Genomic DNA, 22,080 nt, shown 5'->3' with positions numbered 1-22,080 from the left:
ACAACAAGCAACTGTGCTAAACTCACAGAGCATGGAAGGAGGGCACCCCCATTTCAGCGTGAGCCTATGTTAAGCGGTCAACTTCTCCCACAGCTGTCAGGTACATGGCTTCACAAAGACTTTTTGTTCCTGATTGCTCTACGGGATGGATGTTTTTGGTCGACACTGTCTCAGATGTCAGCACTCTGCCTGTAAATTTCTTTCCTTCAGACAAGCATGCCTAAGAGACCACTTTGAAAGCAGTCAACGATTCAGTCATCCACATATATGAACAGGAAACACTGGCAATGGACATTCTGCTACCAGAAAAATGCAACTGGACCTTTGTTATGGCAGATATTGACCAGCCTAAACTAGGTGCTGATTTCCAGGCAAAGCATGCATTGCCCATGGAGTTACACAAGTCACACCTTGTCCATTATACCAATGGATGGGTTATCTTGGGAATACAAGGACATCTGCCCTCTCATGCATGCCCAAGAGTAGACAACCTCAGCGTGCCCACCTGGGAGGACACCATAGCAATGAAGGAGTCTGACCTGCAGATGGCCCAAATAACATCTGTTGATGTTACAACAACAGGCTCCCACTGTTTCAACCACAAAGGCAACACTCAAGCCACGACATGGAACAAGAAAGAACAGGGTGAAGCATGAGATGGTGCACCACATCCATACAACTCCAGGCCCACCAGTTTCCTCACATGTTTGCAGGCTTGCACCTGATAGCTTGCGGGAAACCAAGACCGTTTTCATTAAGATGCTGCAAGAAGGAACTATACAGCCATCCAACAGTCCATGGTCCTCTCCTCTGCACCTTACTCATAAAAAGAAAGGGTCATGGTGCCTGTGCAGTGATTATTGAGCTTTGAATGCCCAAACTGTTCCGGATAGATACCCTGTGCCACATATACAGGATTTCACCCATTCACTGGCTGGGATGACCATATTCAGTGATTTAGATTGCAGTAAGGCTTATAATCAGATCCCAATGGCAGAGCAGGACGTGCCAAAGACTGCAGTGACAACCCCATTCAAGCTGTTTGAATTTTTGGTGATGCCATTTGGGCTGAAAAATGCTGCCCAAACATGGCAATGGTTTCTGAACAGCATGCTAAGAGGACTACCATACTGTTTCTCTTATCTATACAATATTCTGGTGTTTTCTGAGAACATTTATGACCATCAGAAACACATAAATGAGGTGCAAAGCAGGCTTAGTGCTCATGGAATAACACTTAACAAAGACAAGTGCATGTTTGGGGAATCCTTGGTGACCCGCCTGGATTATAAGGTGTCAGCTCAGGGCATTTTCCAACTGGAGTTGTTACCCTACCAAGGTCCCAAAACTACCATGATCTCTGACGATTCCTAGGAATGATAAATTTCTATCGTTGCCACCTGCATGGAACAGCAACTATCCAGACACCATTGAACAGTGCCTTATCTGGACAGAAGAAAATTGGCAAGCACTCACTCCCATGGTCACCCGAGATGGACTCTGCCTTCAAGGCACTGCAAAACAGCCTGCATGATGCAGTGGGGCTCGCACATCCCACACAAGGAGCTCAGCTAGCCCTATTAGTGGATGCAAGCCAAGTTGCAATATGTGCAGCACTCCACCAGAGACTGAAGGGTCAGTGGCAGCAACCAAGTTTCTTCTCACAAAAGGTACAGATGGGTCAAACTCATTGGAGTGCATACAACAGGGAACTCCTTGCAATGTATGAAAGTGTCAGGCACTTCCACCCTTTCATTGAGGGCAGACTGTTCACCATATACACTGACCATAAACCTCTCATGGCAGCTTTCTATAAAATCAGTGATGCATGTTCCCCACATCAGGCCTGCCATATCGAGTTTATATGCCAGTAATCGATAGACATACGTCACATCGATGGGGCCGACAACATTGTGGCAGGATACTTCTTGCGCATTAAGGGGGAAGTCCAATGTTGGATTATTCTGAATTGGCAAGGGTTCAGGCTTCAGATGCGCAGCTGCAGTCCTTGATGGTCGAATCATCCACTGGCCTATGTTTACAACTTGTGGACGCCCCCTGCAGCCATTTAAGGTATGGTGCGACACCTCTATGGTTGGACCACGCCCATACATCACTCCCCAGTTCTGATAAAAGGTGTTCTACGGCATTCACAACCTGGCACAGCCAGGAACCAGTGCCTCAGTGAAGTTAGTGTTGGACTGTTTTGTGTGGCCTTCTGTCAAGAAAGAGACACGGGAGTGGGCCCAAGCTGCTATCAGTGTCAATGTAGCAAAGTGGGATGCCAGGTTCACGCTCCAGTAGGACAATTCCGAACTCCAACAGCATGTTTTGGGCATATACACATTAACTTGGTCGGACCTCTCCCTCCTTCAGAAGACTACAGGTACTTGTTTACAGCAGTGGATCGTTGCACACGGTGGGCAGAGGCTACACCAATCAGGGACATTTCTGCAGAGACTACTGTGCGTGCATTCTTGGAAACTTGGGTAGCTTGTTTTGGGTGTCCATTTTTCCTTACCACTGACCAAGGACGCCAATTTGAGTTGACACTGTTCCAAGAACTGTTGAAGCTCTGCATCTTCCAACAAAACTGGACAACTAGCCAGCCAGCAACGGTTTGGTGGAAAGGTGGCACCGGACTTTAAAGGCTGCGCTGATGTGCCACGAGGACTCATGGGCTCAAGCTTTGCCATTGGTTTTGCTGGGATTATGGACCGCATTAAAAACATACATCAGTTGCACCTCGGCAGAGTTAGTAAATGGAGAACCACTACGTGTTCCAGCAGAATTCCTTGCACCAGTTCCTATCCCAGATGACACACAACTACCCCACCTCTTGCAACAAATGAGGAAGCAGGCAGAGATGCTACGTGCAGCACCCAGTGTTCATACACAAGTCCCTCGATACTTGCTCTCACACCATGCTCTGCACAGACCTGGTATGTCATTCTTTACAGCCGCTGTACATCGGACCATAGCAAGTGCTAGAATGGGGCACACACACAATGGATATTCTCCACCAGGGAAAGCTGACCAATGTTTCAATTGAGCAGGTAAAACCCACTTGGACAATGACAGCACCGGCTGCAATCTCTCAGGCAACTTCAGACAAACCTCACAATGAACCCACAACCTTCGCAGAGCCAGACAGCTATGACCCACTGGAGCTCCACATCATGGGACCTAATGCATCAGCGGAATCATTGAGCAGCACCCACACCTGCACTATTCGCACTCGGGCAGGCCGAGAGGTGAAGTTTAAGTACCCCACCATACCTGGTGCTCCGCACTTCAGGGGGTGGGAGGGTTATGTGGAAATGACAAGTCGATAGTCGACAGGACACTGAAACACTCTCTTTGCGAATGAGGTTCTTTGGGGAAAACAACAGTGTTTCATTTGCCGCATTAATGTATGTTTGTATTGTGTTCATGCAGTATAATAAAAGTGATTATTTCCAATATAAAATGCATGCAAACATTTTCTTTTATTTAGTGTAATTACCCCTACAAATTCATCCACTGAGTGATGGCATTTCAGTACCAGTGCCATGTATAGCTTCCTCTTCAGTGGAGCGAACTTCATCTGCATTGACTTGCTCTCTTTTAATTCATTATAAATTTTCAAACTCATCTATTGAAGAGCCTGTATATACAGTTTTAGATGGTGGGTAGGAATCACAAATTTTTCTTTGATTCTTGTATCATGTGTGTGACCAAAATAATTTTTCTCAAATGCTTCCTGTTTGGTACATAAAATGAAAATAATCTCATAAATATATAGGAATGGGAGAGAGAATATTTATAGTTTTCTAAATAATGGGTAACATGGTTCTCTGTGATGTACCAGTCACATATTCCATCCACATATATCATACCTTTAGTATCATTACTATTTTAGCTGAGTTTCCCCAAAAAACAATACCATACATAATCACTGATTCAAAGTAACTTATACATGCCACCTTTAATGTGTCTATGTAAGTTGCAGTTGGCAATATTTGCATTGCAAGTGCACTACTGCCTAGTGTTTTAGTTAGACACTCAATGTATTCCAGCCAAATCAAATTTTTATCCCAGTTTAATCCTAAGAATTTAACTAATTTGATTTCTTTTGTAACTTTGCTTTTGTGAATATTTTTAATATTCTCACATTTTGACTGTTTGATTTTGAATCACATCATATGTTTAGATTCAACCCAATTAGCTGAAACCAAAGCTTCTAAGGTAATGAGGATATTGATCAGTGATTCAGGAATTGTTTCTGCATCCTCATTTTTAGCTAGCACAAGTATCATCTGTACACAGAACTGATGGAGAGCTGATGTTTAATGGTAAATCGTTCATGTAGAACAGAAACATTAGTGAACATTGCATGAAGCCTTGTAGGACATTCTGAAATGTTGTTTTCCAGTCAGAATAATCTTTTGCCCATTTAAAGTAGTGATAATTCTTTGCTTGCTGTTCCACAAGTAGGATTTTAGCCATTACAGGTCACTGCCTCTAATGTCATGTTTATCAAGTTTTTAAATAAGAGAGACATGGTTCACAGGATCAAAAGCTTTTAAAAGGTCACAGAAGATTCCTGCCTCATTATTGCTCTTATCTAATGATGATGTGCTTACTTGATCAAGAAAACTGTTTAGTCTACCACATTTATAGTGTTTTTTCCTTGTTGAAAAGAAAATTGATTGTTTAGGATAATGGATTACTTTGAAATGAAGTTTTGGATTTGAGTAACAGCAACTTTCTCGGATATTGTAGATATGAATCGGAGAATTGAGATAAGACAATAATTTTCCATTACCTCCTTTGACCATTTTTTACAAAGTAGTTTTACACCGGAATATTTAGCACATCTGGGAAGCAGCCTTCTGCAAAAAGTTGATTAATTATTGATCTAGTTGGAGTGTAATTGTGTAATCCCATTCCAACCTGCAAGATTTCCATTATTTAATGCTAAGATTGCATTTTGTATGGTATTCAGAATTTCCATCGAGGCTAAAGGGATTTTCTTTGTTGTAATAATATGGTATGGTACATTGACATCAGACAATGCTATAATTATAAAGAATCCATTGAACCACTCTGGTATTTGAGTTGAACTTGCAATAGTGTTCCCTTTGAGGTTAATTTTTGAAATTGTTATGGTACAGGCTTTCACACCTCATTCAGATTTAATAACTGGTCACATGATCTTTATCATATTTTTATCGTTTGAAATTATCATGTTATTTTGCAATAGTTTTCCTGCTTTGACAACCATTTTAAATATAATCTATGCACTCTAACATATTAAATGAAATAGGTATTTCTATTATATTTTAATTCTCTGTATCTGTTCCTTACACAAGAAATTTTTATGCCCTGCATGATCCATGAGCCACTTGAATTTATTTCTTACTTTATTGTTCCAGGGTCTAGTAGAAAATGTTTCATTAGACATCGAGAAAACAATTCGGGAATTTTCTAAAATCTGCAGATGTCAGCACTGTGATCAAAAGGCCATTTTCTCTCATTCGCTATATTACTAAACCTGAGCAAATTTTCTTGTCAAAGCAGCTTCTAATATGGGTTTTCATAGCTAAAATGTACCTGTCCTACTGTTGCAGCTCAACAAAGAATGCACAGTGATCTGAGACACCTGAATACATGCAGAATTTACACACATCTTCATATACATAATTTTAGTTTAAATGTTGCTGATACTGTTTGCTGATGACTTTTTTTCTGTTAGATTTTTTAAAAGAAACTTCAGTTTGAAATGATGTCTCTCCATTGAATCAATAAACTGTAGTGTCAAATCTGTAAGTGGTGGGCGCTAGCACTTCTGACATCAAATCTGTAGGCGCCTACGGTGGACTGTATGGCCGAGCGGTGATGGCCGAGCGGTGATGGCCGAGCGGTGACCTCTCCAGTTGTCAGGATGCTGGGAAATGACTGTGGACGCATAAGAAATGGCAAAGAAACATTATTAATTCATAACACTTTTATTCCTGCCGAGTACAATGTGGCCCGCGTAACACAGGCTGGCTGAGCTTGGTGATATCAACGACCTTCCCCGAGTCCTCGCTGACTCGCAGTGATGACACCAGCTCCGGGCCGCACAGTCTTGATAGCGCAGTGCCGCATGCTGTGATGTAGCGAAGGAATGTCCTTACTTCGTACTTTGGCCGTGCGTGGCTGGCAGCTGGCTAGCCGGCTCGGCTGCGGACAGCAAGCCGCTACGTGTAAGAGGCTCCGGGTTGGAGTCCCGGCACTGTCAGCACGAGAGGCATTCTCGTAGTGCGGAGTGTACTCTATCCCACCTCGTCTTCTTCTGCTCCTTCTGGTGGCTCGTCTGTGGTGGCCGGGCGGAACGGGCTGCAGTCCCCCAGCGTCATCGGCACACCCGTTTGTGATGGCCGATGCACAGGGCCTAGGCCCCGCACAATCTCAACAACGGCTCACTGATGTGGTCAGCATTGGCGGCGAGCGAATCTGCCGTGATGTCTGCTAGTCCTGGGTTGATGATTGACAGCGGCAGCAGATAGGACCAGAGCTGGTACTGTCCCCTCACGTCTGCTGCTGGATGGGCCGCCCTTACTGCAACATCTTCTTAATAAAGATTAACATGTCGATCACCGAGCTGAGCGCTACACAGCATCCCAGTACACATCTAACTGCAAGTCTAACTGCGAGTGCCTTGTTGCTATCAAAGCTGGCATATTTAAAGGAAGTACGAGCGACGTCCTGACGTCATGCTCGTTTGTAATGAACGCATTCGTTTTACTTATACTGCTGACTTATCTGTCATACTCGCCCCTTATGTGTTCTTGCGACAGAGTTACGTGTTGTTACGGCAGACTTACATGAATTTGTGAAATGCAATACAGCTGACACTATACCTCTGTCTTGCACTCTACGAAAGTCTCCGTCTAACACAAACCCACGTGCTAAGCAATTCTCTCTCGCCTGTTGTGTGACCAGGCCATTGCCCCTGCGTGACGACACATTCTGATACATGCGCAGTCCTCTTAGCTAACCTACTGCCTCTGGCTCTTGGCATAGGCAACAAAACTTTGACAATATTCCACGTTTCCAACTCTTTACTATTCCATGACACTACACTACTTTCACTTGTGATATCAATGTTAAAATCAGCAACTACTAACAGTGTTATCCCATTTTTCTCTATAAAGATCTTCTAGCATATTTAAAAGCTTAGATATGAAGAGTTCTGTTGTTGATCTCTCTGGATTATGTAACTCGAAATTGGCGCAAACATCTAAATTCTGAATTCCTGCTCCATGTGCTTAAATTAGCTAGTAGTGTCATGGATCAAGAATCCCATCTGATAGTATAGCATTGGACATTCCAATGTGTATTCTTGGTTCTGTTTCATCAGTCACTATCAGAACATATCTGAAACAATTATTGTGTCTCAGCTAACACTCCACAAAACATGCTAATTTTGTAACCCTACCGTGTGAATGTATACTTTCTTTGAGGTTGGGAGGGATTGTTATTACCAAAATATTTTTGAACAGCATTGTCAAACATATTGCTTTTTCATCTTCTATACTTCTAATTATTGCTGAAATTGCAAATTTCCTGTCAGCAACAATTCGTATTATTATTAGTTATGCATATCATATAAAACTGCACTAAGATTCTCTGATTCCTGATGACAGTTCTAAATTTTATAGTCTGGTAATTTTATTCTTATATTTTTGATTTATCACAAAATCACAATACAATTACAATGTATGTATGACATTTAATGATGCCTGATGGTTATTAAATTAAAAACGTCATCAGTGAAACTATCAATTTGATTATGTTATTATACAGGAGAATGGATCAGAAAAGGAGGGAGAGTGATGGGTGCCTGTGGTGCAGAATATTTATATCATTTCTCACACTTTGTAAGTTTGGTGTGGAGCATTAATTTAGATTTAGAATGTAAAATAAATTTTCAGCTGATGTATGTGTGGCATTATATTGAGATCTAACTCTGCTGCTAGGTAATAAAAAGTAACAAAATGTTTTTGCTACAAGTCACATAAGCTTTGATTAATGATTACTCTGAATGTACTATTGACATAAACAGAAATACAGAATTCACTGGGAAGTACTGAAAAAATGGAATAGCTCTGTGGAAACTTTATATAACATATAATTTTTGCATTTTATTGTTTTATGCTTGCAATGTCTTAAATTTGAAAACAAGATCCCAGTTCATAAATAAATAATTCCTTATTGTTGCATTTCACTGCAAACTCTCAATTTATACAATTAAATTACAGCTGATCCTCGTACTAATCAGCAGCCTCTGAGAAGTGCTATACATGTGCTATTCTTACGAGAACATAACCGAATAGCAAAAATTCTTGCTAAGTTAAATCGTCACTGGAAAGATGAACAACTCTATCAACAAGCAAGGCGGATTCTGATTGCTATTTTCCAACACATCACATATGAAGAAATGTTGCCAATTTTGATAGGTGAGTAGAAAAAAATAATTTATAGAATTTCTAATGATTGTCCTATGTAAGAAAGCAGCAGAACAGTAGCTACACAACTTCATATACAATTTTTTTAAAATTTTGATAAGGCTGTTTCAGTGGCAGTTAGAACAAAATGTATGCTCCATAGAGTCACTAACCTGTTTTTTGTAGTGATGCATTTTGAAAGCAGCGGTAACAAGATAATGCAAAAAGGACAAAATGTAGAACATCTCAGGACATTGTGCTTATTTGACTTATGTTCATAAATGAATATCAGGTTAAGATTCCAAAATGTGTTATTGATTATAAACACAAAATTTATTTTTAACGACTGGTTATGGAGCATTTCTCGTGCTTATTTTTCATATCTGCAGTATCAGTTCATGCTTTATGCAATTTTGTCATATGATGACATGGTTGGAGACTGTGGTTGTTATTTGAAGACAAATGTTGATGGTGTTGAGACAGCAATGAGCCACAAATTTCTTTTAAGTTCCGTCATTCAAAAGATACCATTACCAGTTTCGAATCATTACAATTCATCATCAGATGGCTTTCATGCTTTCATTAGAACATGTGGTGCATTTTTTATTGGTTAGGTGTCCTAAAATATAAATAATACTTAATTATAGGCATGCCATACTGATGGTTGCGTTACAGATTTGCATTGGGATGTGACTTACATGAAATGTCAGTCTGGAGTTTTTGTTTTCATTGTTTTCATCCAATAGATGATATTCGTAGTTTTCATGACATTCTCAATAATACAGATTTATGTGTGCAACAATAAGAATGTGGCAAAAACTATGAACATCATCTGTTGGATGAAAACTATTACAACAAAAACTCCAGACCAACATTTTATGCAAGTCTCATCCCAATGGAAATGTGTAACACAGCCATCTGTGTGGCATGCTTATAATTATGTACTATTTACATTTTAGGACAACTAATCAATAAAAAATGCACCACATGTTCTAATGAAAGCATGAAAGCTGTCTGACAATGAATTGTAATTATTCAAAACCGGTAACAGTACGTTTTTAAACAGAACTTAAAATAAATTTGTGGCTGTTTGCTCTCTCAACACCATCAACATTTGAATTCATACTGTTACTAAGACAAGCCTGAGATGTATGTAATAAATTTTTGGCCTATTAATACTGCAATAAACGCAAATATTTTTATTTTTGCTTTTGAGTTTGTAGAAGGAAATGAAGAAAACTCAATTTTTGTGGTTTTATTCATGCCTTTGGGCAAACAGCTGATTTTAATCTTTATTGAAAAAAACATCATGGATGGAAGTGGTACATCAGATTTGTGGCGGTATGTCTCCTGTAAAGAAACCGTGGCTTTGTGTTAATGTTCTAATACTGAATGCCATGTATTGTGTTCATTTGGGTTAATACCAAGTGAGGTGATGCAATGGAAAAACACTGGACCCACAATCAGAAGTATACCAGTTCAAATCCCCATTTGACTTCACAGATTTAGGTTTTCTGTGATTTTCCTAAATCACAGAAACAAAATGCCTGTATGTTCCTTTTAAAAGAACCTGGCCAGTTCCTACACTATTCTTTATCAATTTCAGCTTTGCTCCACCTATAATGACTTCTTTGTAAGTAGGACATTAAATGCCACTGATCCTTGCCTATTATCTCCTTGGGTTAATGAGAATGGATTTTTATCACAAAAGTCAAGCAAAGATAGATAGCTACTTAATGTAAAGATTCATGTTAAGTTGCTGACAGGGACCATTAAAAGACACTTACACATAAGCTTTCAGCCACACCCTTCATCAGGAAAAGACAAACACATGCCATTCATAAGTACAAGCAAGGGCACCACATGCACACATGACCACCAGCACCATCAGCTCGGGCCAGAGCTGCTGAGCTCCAGGAATTGGCAGTCATGAGTGCATGAGATGTGATTGCTTCACACAAGCAGGCACACCACAAGCACACATGACTGCCAGCTCCAACAGCTCGGACCAGAGCTACTGAGCTGCTGGAACTGGCAGTCATGTGTGGGTGAGAAGTGTTTACTCCTTTTACAATTTAAATAACTTTCCAGAACACAACTAAAGTAGATTGGAGAGGAATTCTGCCTTATGCGAGACATCTTTGCATCTTGCATAAGGCAGATTCCTCTCAAATTTTCTTCACAAGCACAGAAATAAGAAGAATTGCAACACACAAAAGATGATTATGAATGAAGTAGATTTTCAAATCTACGTAAATTTATTTATATTTTATGCTTCATACTTTTAATGCAACATATCAGTAAATGTACAAGAATTATGATTTGTCTAAATTATGTAATCAAATTGCAACAATTGTGGATAATGTCAGGTATATTGCAGAGGGTCATTCTTTGAGTAGTGTGATAAGGCCTAGATGAAACATTCTGTGGGGCATGTTAATGCATATCTTGGAAAATCACTCAGGGAAAAGGGAATCTCATACATGACTGTGACTGTTGCACTGTTCCTCACATGATTACATCACTTACGGCATGTCTTACATCTGAATGCCTCCAGTAGGAGGCTAATTGTACAGCTAATTGCCAGAAGTGTCCAGACTATGACCAAAGCAGTATCTGTCCTAGACCAGTGTTTTCCAATTCTTCTGATACTTGTTTTCCCTCAAAAGATACAAGCACAAAATTGAACACAAGTTAGGATAAGGGATGATTAACTCCTGGAATGAAATTATCTTGTGTTAAGATGACAGAGCTCTCTGTAGTTCACAGAACAAGCAGTAGTCAAGATTTGAAACTCCATCAATACCACTTTTGTAAACTCCTACAATTTGTGATCAAAAAAGCAAAACTCACATACAATGCTCAAAATGAATAAGGAAAAGCTGTTTGGAACAATTTTAAATGAGAAACAAACTAAAATAGTGACTCAAATGAAATAGAGTTCTGAGAAAATAGTTTTGCCAGAAATTGTGTCATTTACAAATTATTGGCCACAAAATTCTATGATTACTTCTGCACAGTGGAAGAAACATCACACCCAGTAATAAACAAACAGATAGAGATGCATTTTATTTACTTGTGCAGACACTGCATGCACCACCAAGAGACTTTAATTTCAAAAATATAACCCCTAAGGAGATTACAGAATTCGCCAGATCACTAAAAATAGTAGAACTGCTGGCTGTGATGGTGTTTCTAGCAGAGTATTAAAATTTGGTGATGGCTTGAGAAAAGTACCATGAAGCTAGCTTAATAATCAATAAATTACTCAGGTCATATTTTCTGAATGACTTGAATAAACTGTAGTAACACCCACCTACAAAACTGGAAATAAGCAAACACTTCCAGTTTTTTCAAAAGTGGCTGAGAATGTGGCCTATGTTAGAATACTGACTCATTTAACCAACCACAACTTATCTACTGCTTCTCATTTCATAAAACATTCTCCACAGTGAATGTGATGCAAGACTTCACAAATGTACTCTTTTCAAAGTTAAACAAGAAAAATTATTCTGTTTGTATATTCTGTGACCTTGCCAAAGCCTTTGGTTGTGAAGATCACAAAATTCTACTTGGGAAACTATAGAGTTATGGAATTAATGCATCCCTCTTGCATGGATGCAATTTTACCCTCAAACAGAAGACAGAGGATCTCATTAATTAACTGTATCTGAGGCATGAAGCTAATCTCAGGATGAGATAACATGTGAAGTGCTGTATCTCCAGCACTGGGCCCACTGCAGTTTCTAACTTACATAAATGTATTCCAGTGAGTTTAAAGGGAGATTCAAAAACTATTATGTTTGCTGATCACACAAGCATACTAATCATGATTCCAAATGCAATCATAACAGTCACAGCTCAGACAATAGGTGAAGTTGGCTACATGTGGGTCACAGCTAACAGTTTGTCTCCACTAATCTCATTAACACTCATATTATGCAATTTCGAACCAACAATAAAGATCAACCATTACCAGACATAGACGTGAATGGTCATACACTGAAAGAAACAACTACATAAAATTCTTTGAGGTCCAGTTTGATAACAAGTTGAAATGGACTGAACACACAGATAAACAAATGAAAAAGCTTAGTTCAGCATATTATGCCCTTAGAAGCATCTCTCATTGTGCTGATGAAGAAAAAATGTTGGCCCCTTTCTCGTATTCTCACTACCTTTTTCCATACGGAATTATATTCTGAGCAATGCCCCCAATGTAAACAAACTGTTTATTCAGCAGAAGTGGGCATAAGCATATTATGAAATGCAAATAACCATATGTCTAGCAGAAGCCTAAGGATCCTGGAATTCTTACAATCACTTCCCAATACATTTCATCCTTAATGGAGTCCTAAAAGTCAGTTTCAGCTGAAATGTGATTCACACAGTCACAGTACAAGATACAAAAATAATTTTCATGCAGCCAAAACCTCCTTTCCTAGCGTTCACAAGGGAGTTAGGTACTCATGGGAAGATGTTTAAAAATGCTCCTGTTTAACATTAAGGGAATGCTATCTTGTTCTAGTGTTCACAATAAATGCCATTCAGTATTTGGCAATGAACTTTATTTCAACAAGCGTAGTAAAATGCGAAGCACAGAAAACTAACAACTGTAGATAACAACAGTAACTATGCTGACAGCAGCAAGGATGCTTATTATCATCCAAGATGATTTCATCCACTTGTCATGGCAAAGTGTACTATGCTGTTGTTGCACCAGCCCCCCCCCCCCCCTCCTTTTTTAAAAAAAAAACTGGGTGCTCCCAGTATGTGAGGGAACTAGCACTTAATCTGCCTCTCAGTTCTTTAGAAAAAGGCTGGTGCACATGAAAATTGTTCCTGACCCAAAGTAGGTGTTTTGGTGCCTTCTACCAGTGCTAAAGGCTCCGCCTCCTTCTTGAAGTGCAATATTGTGCTATGCTAATGGAATGTACCCTCATTGGTATGTGCAGGCTTGAGTTATTTTATCAACACCTTCTCCTGTTTACCATCTTTTTTGATCTTGAAAGTGTGCCCCCAGGTGTGATTACTCTGTATTTTACTGAGTATGGTGAATCAGGGGGAGGACACAGGGTATAATTTCTGAGCCACACATGGGTTGTTTTTGCTAAGTCTTTGTGCACAAATGCCAGTCACTCCATGTCTGATAGGTGTGATATGCTGCATGTACCTCATTCTGAGACCAAGTTACTGTGCAAACTGGGTGCTAAGCTCTGTAACAGTCAAGTTGTGCGGGTGCTGGGAAGGTCAATTGTCCTGGAACCCTCAACTGTTTGCCATGTACCATTTCTGTTGGTGAACACTGGAAGTCCTCGTTCACTGCCATTCTCAAACTGATTAGAAGCAGTGGCAATGCGTCTGACCACGTCGATGAACTGTGCATAAGGGTCATTTTGAGTGTATGGTGGACTCCCTCTACCATTCCATTGCTCACTGGATGGTAGTTTGTAGTGTGCAGGTATTTGCAGCCACACAGAAGTGAAACTCATTGAAGAGTTAGCTTTCAAATTGTTTCCCTGCTATCATTTGCTTCTTTTCTTTTTCTGGGGTCACCACTATGGGAATGCTATCTTGTTTTAGTGTTCACAATAAATGTCATTCAGTATCCAGTAATGAACTTTATTCCAACAAGCATTGTAAAAGGTAAATCATAGAAAACTAAACAACAATTGTACATAACAACAGAAACTACGCTGACACAGCAAAGATGCATATTATCATTCACTGTGATTTCTTCCACTTACCACAGCTAAGTGTGCTGTGGTGTCACCACAACGCAAAACACGAAATTTGGAATTCCTACTAGTAAAAAGAAAATTAAAAACATACCTCATTAGCCACTCTTTCAACAAATCATCTGAATAGCTAATGTTAGGGACTGAAAAGAACATGGGATGGGGCAGTGTTTGTTATAAAGCTGTAAGTTACTGTAAATAACACTCTATATTTACAGATTTTGGAATATATTTACTTTGAAGAATACCAGTGAGGTCAAGTAAATATTAAGTTACTTATAATATATATGTGGCAGATCAGAGGAGGCAGCAGCTCTGCCTACGAAAGGCAAAGATCCCAGGTTTGAGACCCAGTCCAGCATGCAGTTTTAGTTTGCCACGAAGTTTCAGTTAAATTGATCTACACAGTCTGGTCTATAAATTTCTCCCCAGTTCTCTTCCTGTAACTTGTCTCTAAATACTATGATCTAATCACTGTTTACTGTTCTTAACGTCCTACTCTCTCCACATACATCACTGTCTTTGTTCTGCCAGACTCACTATAGCAGATTTGTGTGTAGTCACTGAGAACAACAAAATAGGAAAAAGAAATCATGAAAAATGTTATTAGGTCAAAGAACAAGTAAATAATGTATATACTCATTTTTAATAAGTGTTTTCTTACTCGTTTTTATTCTTTGTATACAAGATGGAGTAACCTTTTATATTTTTTATTTATAATTGTTGTTTTTTATCACCCAGAATGTCCTCCCCCCCCTCCCCACCCCCTATTATGGGCTCAGCTACAGATGGTTTAAGGCATTTAACATCAAGATAAAAAGTGCTGCAGGCTCTCCTTCTCATATTGTAAAAATGAATATCACCCAGCGAGCCAAACGAGATACGAGATATTTTGCTATGAGTAAAAGCAAATATCAAAAATTAGCAAACTACATTTTAATTTTTTTGTATTTCATAATTGCTTTAAAGCATGTGCGCTTATAACCTGTTGTTCCTTTCTCAAAGGAAAAGGTGTTGTTCACTTTTTATTAATTATTGATTTAAATATAGGAAATGTTATGTTATTAGTCTAGAAACAAATGGATAGCTTTTTTAGTAAAGTGTAAAGTTGAAGACCATAGCAGCTGTGCTAGGAGCTTGTTCGGTCATCATACTCCAAGCACACTGCATTTAACTTGACATACTGACTGGCTCTTAGAGACATTCCAAGTTCATGCATCATATACTGCTTTCATGCAAGTCAGATTAAGGTGTGTATAGGATTGCAGGATGCAAATGCAGACATTAAAGTATAATTAGAGTTGTTTTGCTTATCTTCATTTTTATGGATGGCTGTTACAACAGCATATTAAAATCTGTCAGGGTGTATGCCCTTTGTCATGTACTGATTAGGAATATAGGCTAATGGTACTCTAATAAAGTCAATCCAGGGTTTTAATACTCTGCTAGAAACACAGTCATAGCTTAAATTTATGTAGGAATTACTATAGTGGCAAAGATAAGTATAGAGAGTCCACACAATCTTCACAATTTCTCACTGCTTTACAGCAGGCTCCATTGTTACAATATTTATTTTACCTGGACAGATCATTATATGATCAATGAAAGCTTATGATCATATGACTCAAATGGACTGTGATGAACTGATGGAGAAGGAAATATAAGTAAAAATCATTTACGTGTCGAATAACCATTCCTCTCTAGAGTTCAGAATTGAGTTTTATATTCTGTTGTAAAATCCTATAACAAGTTGCCAGTAGAAATCAGGCAGGAAATAACAAATCCCCAGATAGTCAAGGACAAACCAAAAGAGTACATTATTAGCCACTGGTGTAATTTATCAGAATACTGAGACTTATGGATTCAAATTCTGCTTAACTTCAGTCTTTTGTGTTTTGTCTTTCTGAGCAGCAGCTGGATGATATAAAAGGAGGATCAGTGTGAGAGGATAAGCATTGTGTCAATTTTTTGTTAGCATACTTTTCACATGAGTAGCCTGCAGTGGTGGCTTGCGCTACTTTAAACATAATGTGAGACATTCCAAAAAGCTCTCCTTCATTAAGAGTTTTATGGATCATGATGTTGGAAAAACTAGGCACCCTACAAGCTAGACAATAACTATTCACATGTGATTTTATTTGGAAGAATGACATCTGGTGTTTCCAAGAAATTCTGAAAAACACTACATTCAGTTTACTTCTATGGAAAGACAATGAGACACAAATTAAATTCTGAAGAAAAGAAATTTGTTTACATCGAATATAGATTTAAGTGTCAGGAAGTCATTTCTGAAAGTATTTGTATATACAGACACAAGCAGTCTGCTTGTGTCTATATATGTGTGGATGGATATGTATGTGTGTGTGTGTGTGTGTGTGTGTGTGTGTGCGAGTGTATACCCGTCCTTTTTTTCCGCCTAAGGTAAGTCTTTCCGCTCCCGGGATTGGAATGACTCCTTACCCTCTCCCTTAAAACCCACTTCCTTTCGTCTTTCCCTCTCCTTCCCTCTTTCCTGATGAGGCAACAGTTTGTTGCGAAAGCTTGAATTTTGTGTGTATGTATGTGTCTGTTTGTGTTTCTATCGACCTGCCAGCACTTTCGTATGGTAAGTCACATCATCTTTGTTTTTAAATATATTTTTCCTGTGTGGAATGTTTCCCTCTATTATATCAAGTATTATTCTTTGTACATTTTTTGTACAATTTTGTATGTATTATTCTTTGTACTACTTAATGTAAAATTTTATATGTTCGTTTTGCTCAAATTATTTTCCATAAATTTACGTGTACTTTTGGACAACATCCATACAATATTTATTGTCTATGGATGGATAAATAAATAAAATAAAATAATATTACTGCACAATTGGTGTAAAACAAAGCATAGAGCTATAGATAGAGATGCCCATTTGGCAGTCAAGAGAGCGGTGCGTGAAGCCTTCAGTGACTACTGCAGCAAAATATTGTAAAGTGTCTTTCACAAAACCCAAAGAAAGTCTGGTCACATGTAAATGCTGTCAGTGGCACCATAAGTTAGTGTCCAGTCACTCATGGATGAGACTGGAACTGAAACTGAGAGTAGCAAAGCAAAATCAGACATGCTTAACTCTGTTTTCAAACAAAGCCCCAGAGCCCAATGTAATTCCTATCAGATTTTATATTTAATTTGCAGCTGAGTTAGCCCTTGCATTAGCTATAATGTATCATAGACTCCTTGAACAAAAAACCGGAAGAAAGCACAAGTCACACCTGTATAAAAGAACAGTAACAGAAGTACATTATAAAACTACTGTTCAATATCCTTGACAGACATTTGCTGTAGAATCATATTATGAGCTGACACATACTGACATATCTTGAACAGAACAACCTTATCCATGCAAACCAGCATGGATTTCAAAAGTACAGATAATGTGAAGCCTGACTTGTAATTTTCTCACATAACATCCTAAAAGCCGTGGATCAAGGCAGTCAGGTAGATGCAATATTGCTCGATTTTTGAAAATCTTTTGACTCAGTACCACACCTATGCTTATTATCCAAAGCATGAGCATATGAGTTATCAGAAGAAATATGTGAATGGACTGAGGATTTCTTGGTAGGAAGGCTGCAACATATTATCTTGGATGGAGAGTCATCAGCAGATGTAGAAGTAACTTCAGGTCTACCCCAGGGAAGTGTGTTGGGTCTCTTGCTGTTCGTGTTGTATGTTAATGGTCGTCCAGACAGTATCAATAGTAACTTCAGACTTTTCACAGGTGATACAGTTATCCACAGTGAAGTACAGTCTGAACAAAGGTCTTCAAATATTCAGTCAGACTTCAATAAGATATCAAAGTAGTGCAATGATTGGCAGTTTGCTTTAAATATTCAAAAATGTAATATTATGTGTGTCACTAAATGAAAAAAAAAAAACATAGTACACTATGAATATAATATTAGTGAGTCACAGTTGGAATCTGTAAACTCATACAAATACTTGGATGTAACGCTTAATAGGCACATGAAGTGGAATGATCAAATAGGCTGAGTCAGGGGTAGAGCAAGTAGCAGACTTCAGTTTATTGGTAGAATGCTAATGATTTGCAATAAGTCTACAAAGGAGATTGCTTACAAATCACTCATGCAACCCAGCTTAGTATACTGCTGTAGTGTATGGCACCCACACCAGATAGGACTAGCAGTTGGTATTGAACATATACAGAGAAGGGCAGCACAAACAGTCAGTTCATTTGGCCCATGGGAGAGTGTCACTGAGATGTTGAAAAAACTGAACTGGCAGACACTTGAAATAGGTTGAAACTATTGCGAGAAAGTCTAGTAACCAAACTTCAAGAACTAGCCTAAAATGATGATGATAGAAATATACTACAACTCCCATAAGGATTGTGAGGATGAGAATTGCAGAGGCAGTCAAACAATCATTTTTCCCTGCTCCATTCGTAAGTGGAATGAGAAAAAGCCCTAATAATTGGTACAGTGGGAAGTACCCAGTTCCCCCTGCCATGGACTTCACAGTGGTTTGTGGAGTGTATGTGTACATGTCATGCAGATTTGTACTATTATAAGTTAGTGACAGGAATGAATAACTCATGTTTGATATTGCATATTATAACATCATTGTTAGTTCTCCCAGTTGTTATATTTTAACATATGAATTAAAAAATGTTTTGCATTATCAGTATAACCAAAGTAATTATTTCTCCCAATAGGAAAACACGCATTTAAAGAGCACTTCCATGCATACAAATATAATAAAAAATTGTGTCCTGGCACATTTGTCGAATTTACCACTGTGGCATTCAGGTATCTTCACACAATTGCACATGGAATTCTAAGGTATGTACTGTATATAAACATTTCTAGACATTTTTAACATTTGCATTTGAGACCATCAATAACATGCTAGTTTTCAATAACATTCAACAGTAGTTTTTCCCTTAATAATGCTACATTAGTTGTTTTTGTGGTTGGAACGTATTGGAACTATTTGTTGAATAGCAATGCTGATAATGCAGACTGTTGCGCTGATGCCATTTATGCTACATTTTTAAGAGATAAGCAATGTTTTTGATTTCCCATTTTTATAATTACCACTTACACAAAAAATGGTTTTTAACTTTCATTGCAATTCTGCTTACGTAATTATGTCCTTAACAATAATATGCTTCTGTAACAAATTTTCTATATGGAAAAAATACCCATAATGCCTAGTTTAATCTTCATATTGTGGCTTACATTTAGGTGTATAAATTTTCTGTGGTTCCATAACCATGTTGCTACTGCAGTTCATGTTACAATATTCAGTTATGTGATGCCAAATGCAGCTCTGGAGGTAAAAGAGACATTTTTAGCTGTAATTTGATCAGCAAGGGGGGAGAAATGTCTGCAGTTCTTGATAGACAGATAATTTGCCAGTGTCTTGAGTTAACTTTACTTGCAATGTCTATCACTGAAGAAAAATGTTCTTAGTAGAATAGTTAATGATGAGAGGGGTAGTCCATGGTATACAGTCACTATAAGGAAACAAGAGACCACTACAAAATAAGTGTGAAATAAAACATAAGGCTATAGGTAAAGAGATGCTGAATGAAACATATTTGGCTGTCAAGAGAGCAGTGTGTGAAGTCCATAATATAATATTACTGATGAATCTCCCTAAAAGCCAAAGAACATCAGGTCCTATTTAAAGGCTGTTAGTGTAACCAGAGTTATTGTCCAGACAATATGGATGAGACAGGGACTGTAACTGAGAGTAGCAAAGCGGAAGAAGAAACATCAAACTCTGTTTTCTAATGTTCTTTTACACATGGAAATCTATGGGCATTCCCTTAATGTGTTTCTCACACCAGTGCAAAGATGAGTAACAGAGGTATAAGTGTCAGTGGTGTTTAAAAACAAGTGAAATAGGTAAAACTCAACAAATTTCTGTGGCTCAGTAGACTCCATATCAAATTCTATATTGAATTTGTGGTTGAGTGAACCCATCTTTAAAACATAAATCTACTGTAGATCCCGTGGACAAATAACTTTGCCCAGTAGTTGGAAGAAAGCACTGATCACACTGATCTACAAGAAGTGTAGCAAAAGTGCTCCACAAAATTCCAGCCCAATACTCTTGTCATCCATTTGTTGTAGAATCTTAGAACAATACTGAGATCAATCAAAATGGGGTTTCTCAAACAGAGTGACCTCCTCTGTGCCAATAAGCACAGATTCCAGGAAGAGAGACCATGGGAAACTTACCTAAAACTTCTCTCACAACATGTCTTGAAAGACACAGATTAAGGCAGTGAGATAGATGCAGTGTTTCTTGACTTTTGAAATGCATTTGACTCAGTACCATACATATTCTTACTAGCAAAAATAAGATCATAAGGGTTATCAAACAAGATTTGTGACTGGACTGAGGATTTCTTGCTGGGGAGGACACAATATTTTACCTTGGATGGAAACTGACTGACAGATGTAGAAATAACTTCAGATATGCCCCATGAAAGAGAATTGGGAAATTTACTGTTCATGTTATACAGGGTGTACATAAAGTCCAGGAACACTTTCAATTATTTATTGCACAAGAACCAAACATTGTACAGATCTCATACATTTGTCATTTTGAAGAGTAACCCTGAATGTTCCCCCCGCCCATACCACTACAGCGTAGTTTGGTAATTTGTTGATAGTCAGTGCTAGTCACAAATATGGAGAGTTCAGGTGTGGAGCAAGCTTTCTGTGTATTGGAGTTCATCAAAAACAAATGTGCTACAGCTGTTCAACAGATGTTTAGAACCAAGTACGGTAAGAAGCGACAAACAAGGGAGGCCATTTATTACTGGCACAACAAATACACTGTGATGGGTTGCTTGTGCCCAGCAAAGAGAAGTAGATGCCCCAGTTTGAGTGAAGTGCATGTGGAGCGTGAACGATAGACATGCATAAGGAATCCTAAGAAATCAGTGCATCATGCATCCCATGAACTCGAAATGGCTCCAATGATAGTGTGGAATGTCCTGTGACAGAAGCTGTCTATGAAACCATTCAAATTACAGCTAGTGCAGAATCTCAATGACGATGACGAAGACAACCATTTTGAGTTTTGTCCACAGTTGCAACAATTGAATGAGGATGGGGATGGCATTGTTGATCAGTTAATTTTTAGTGACAAAGCCACTTTTCACACTAATGGGAAAGTGAACAGGCATAATTGTCAAATCTGGGGTGCAAAGCATCCACACAAATGCATTGAATTTGAGGGTGATTCCCCTAAGGTAAATGTTTTATGTGCCTTGTCACATTGAGCACTGTACGGGGCATTCTTCTTCGCCGAGAACACTTTCACTGGGTATTCCTACTTGGACATGTTGCAGCAATGGCTGATGCCTCAGATTCAATCAGACTCTCCATTCATCTTTCAACAGGATGGGGCTCCACCCCATTTTCGTGGGTATCTGAACACAGAGTTGCAGCATCAATGAATCAGCCGTGCTACAAAAGGGGACAGCTGTTTCATGAAATGGCTTCCCCAATCACCAGATCTCACTCCGTATGACTTTCTTCTATGGGGACACATTAAAGATCTGGTGTATGTACTGCCTCTACCACATGATGTAGCAGAGCTCCGGGAGAGAACACGGGAAGTGACTGCTACAGTCGACAATGCCATGCTGGGATGGGTATGGCAAGAATTCAATTACTGAATTGACATCTGTTGGGTCATTCATGATTCACACATCAAATGTTCGTAAAAAAACTTTCAGAGTTTCTCTTCAAAATGCAATATGCATGACAACTGTACAATGTTTAGTTCTTGTGCAATAAATAATTGAAAGTGTAACTGAACTTTATGTACACCCTGTATATTAAAGAGCT

General features: G+C 38.7%; 1 protein-coding gene across 1 annotated transcript in view; it reads left to right on the top strand.

The window, feature by feature from the left end:
- Positions 1-287: 287 nt before the first annotated feature.
- LOC124775480 (peroxidase-like) overlaps positions 288-22,080 on the top strand; it is a 42,778-nt gene continuing 20,985 nt past the window's right edge. Inside the window, exons 1-3 of the mRNA XM_047250316.1 lie at positions 288-645; positions 8,289-8,486; positions 18,924-19,050. Coding sequence (XP_047106272.1) covers positions 288-645; positions 8,289-8,486; positions 18,924-19,050 — 683 coding nt within the window. The remainder of the gene's footprint in view (positions 646-8,288; positions 8,487-18,923; positions 19,051-22,080) is intronic.

Source organism: Schistocerca piceifrons, chromosome 1, assembly GCF_021461385.2.
Source record: "Schistocerca piceifrons isolate TAMUIC-IGC-003096 chromosome 1, iqSchPice1.1, whole genome shotgun sequence".
Lineage (NCBI taxonomy): Eukaryota > Metazoa > Arthropoda > Insecta > Orthoptera > Acrididae > Schistocerca > Schistocerca piceifrons.
The sequence above is the reverse complement of the archived record's forward strand: the minus strand, read 5'-3'. Positions and strand labels throughout refer to the sequence as shown.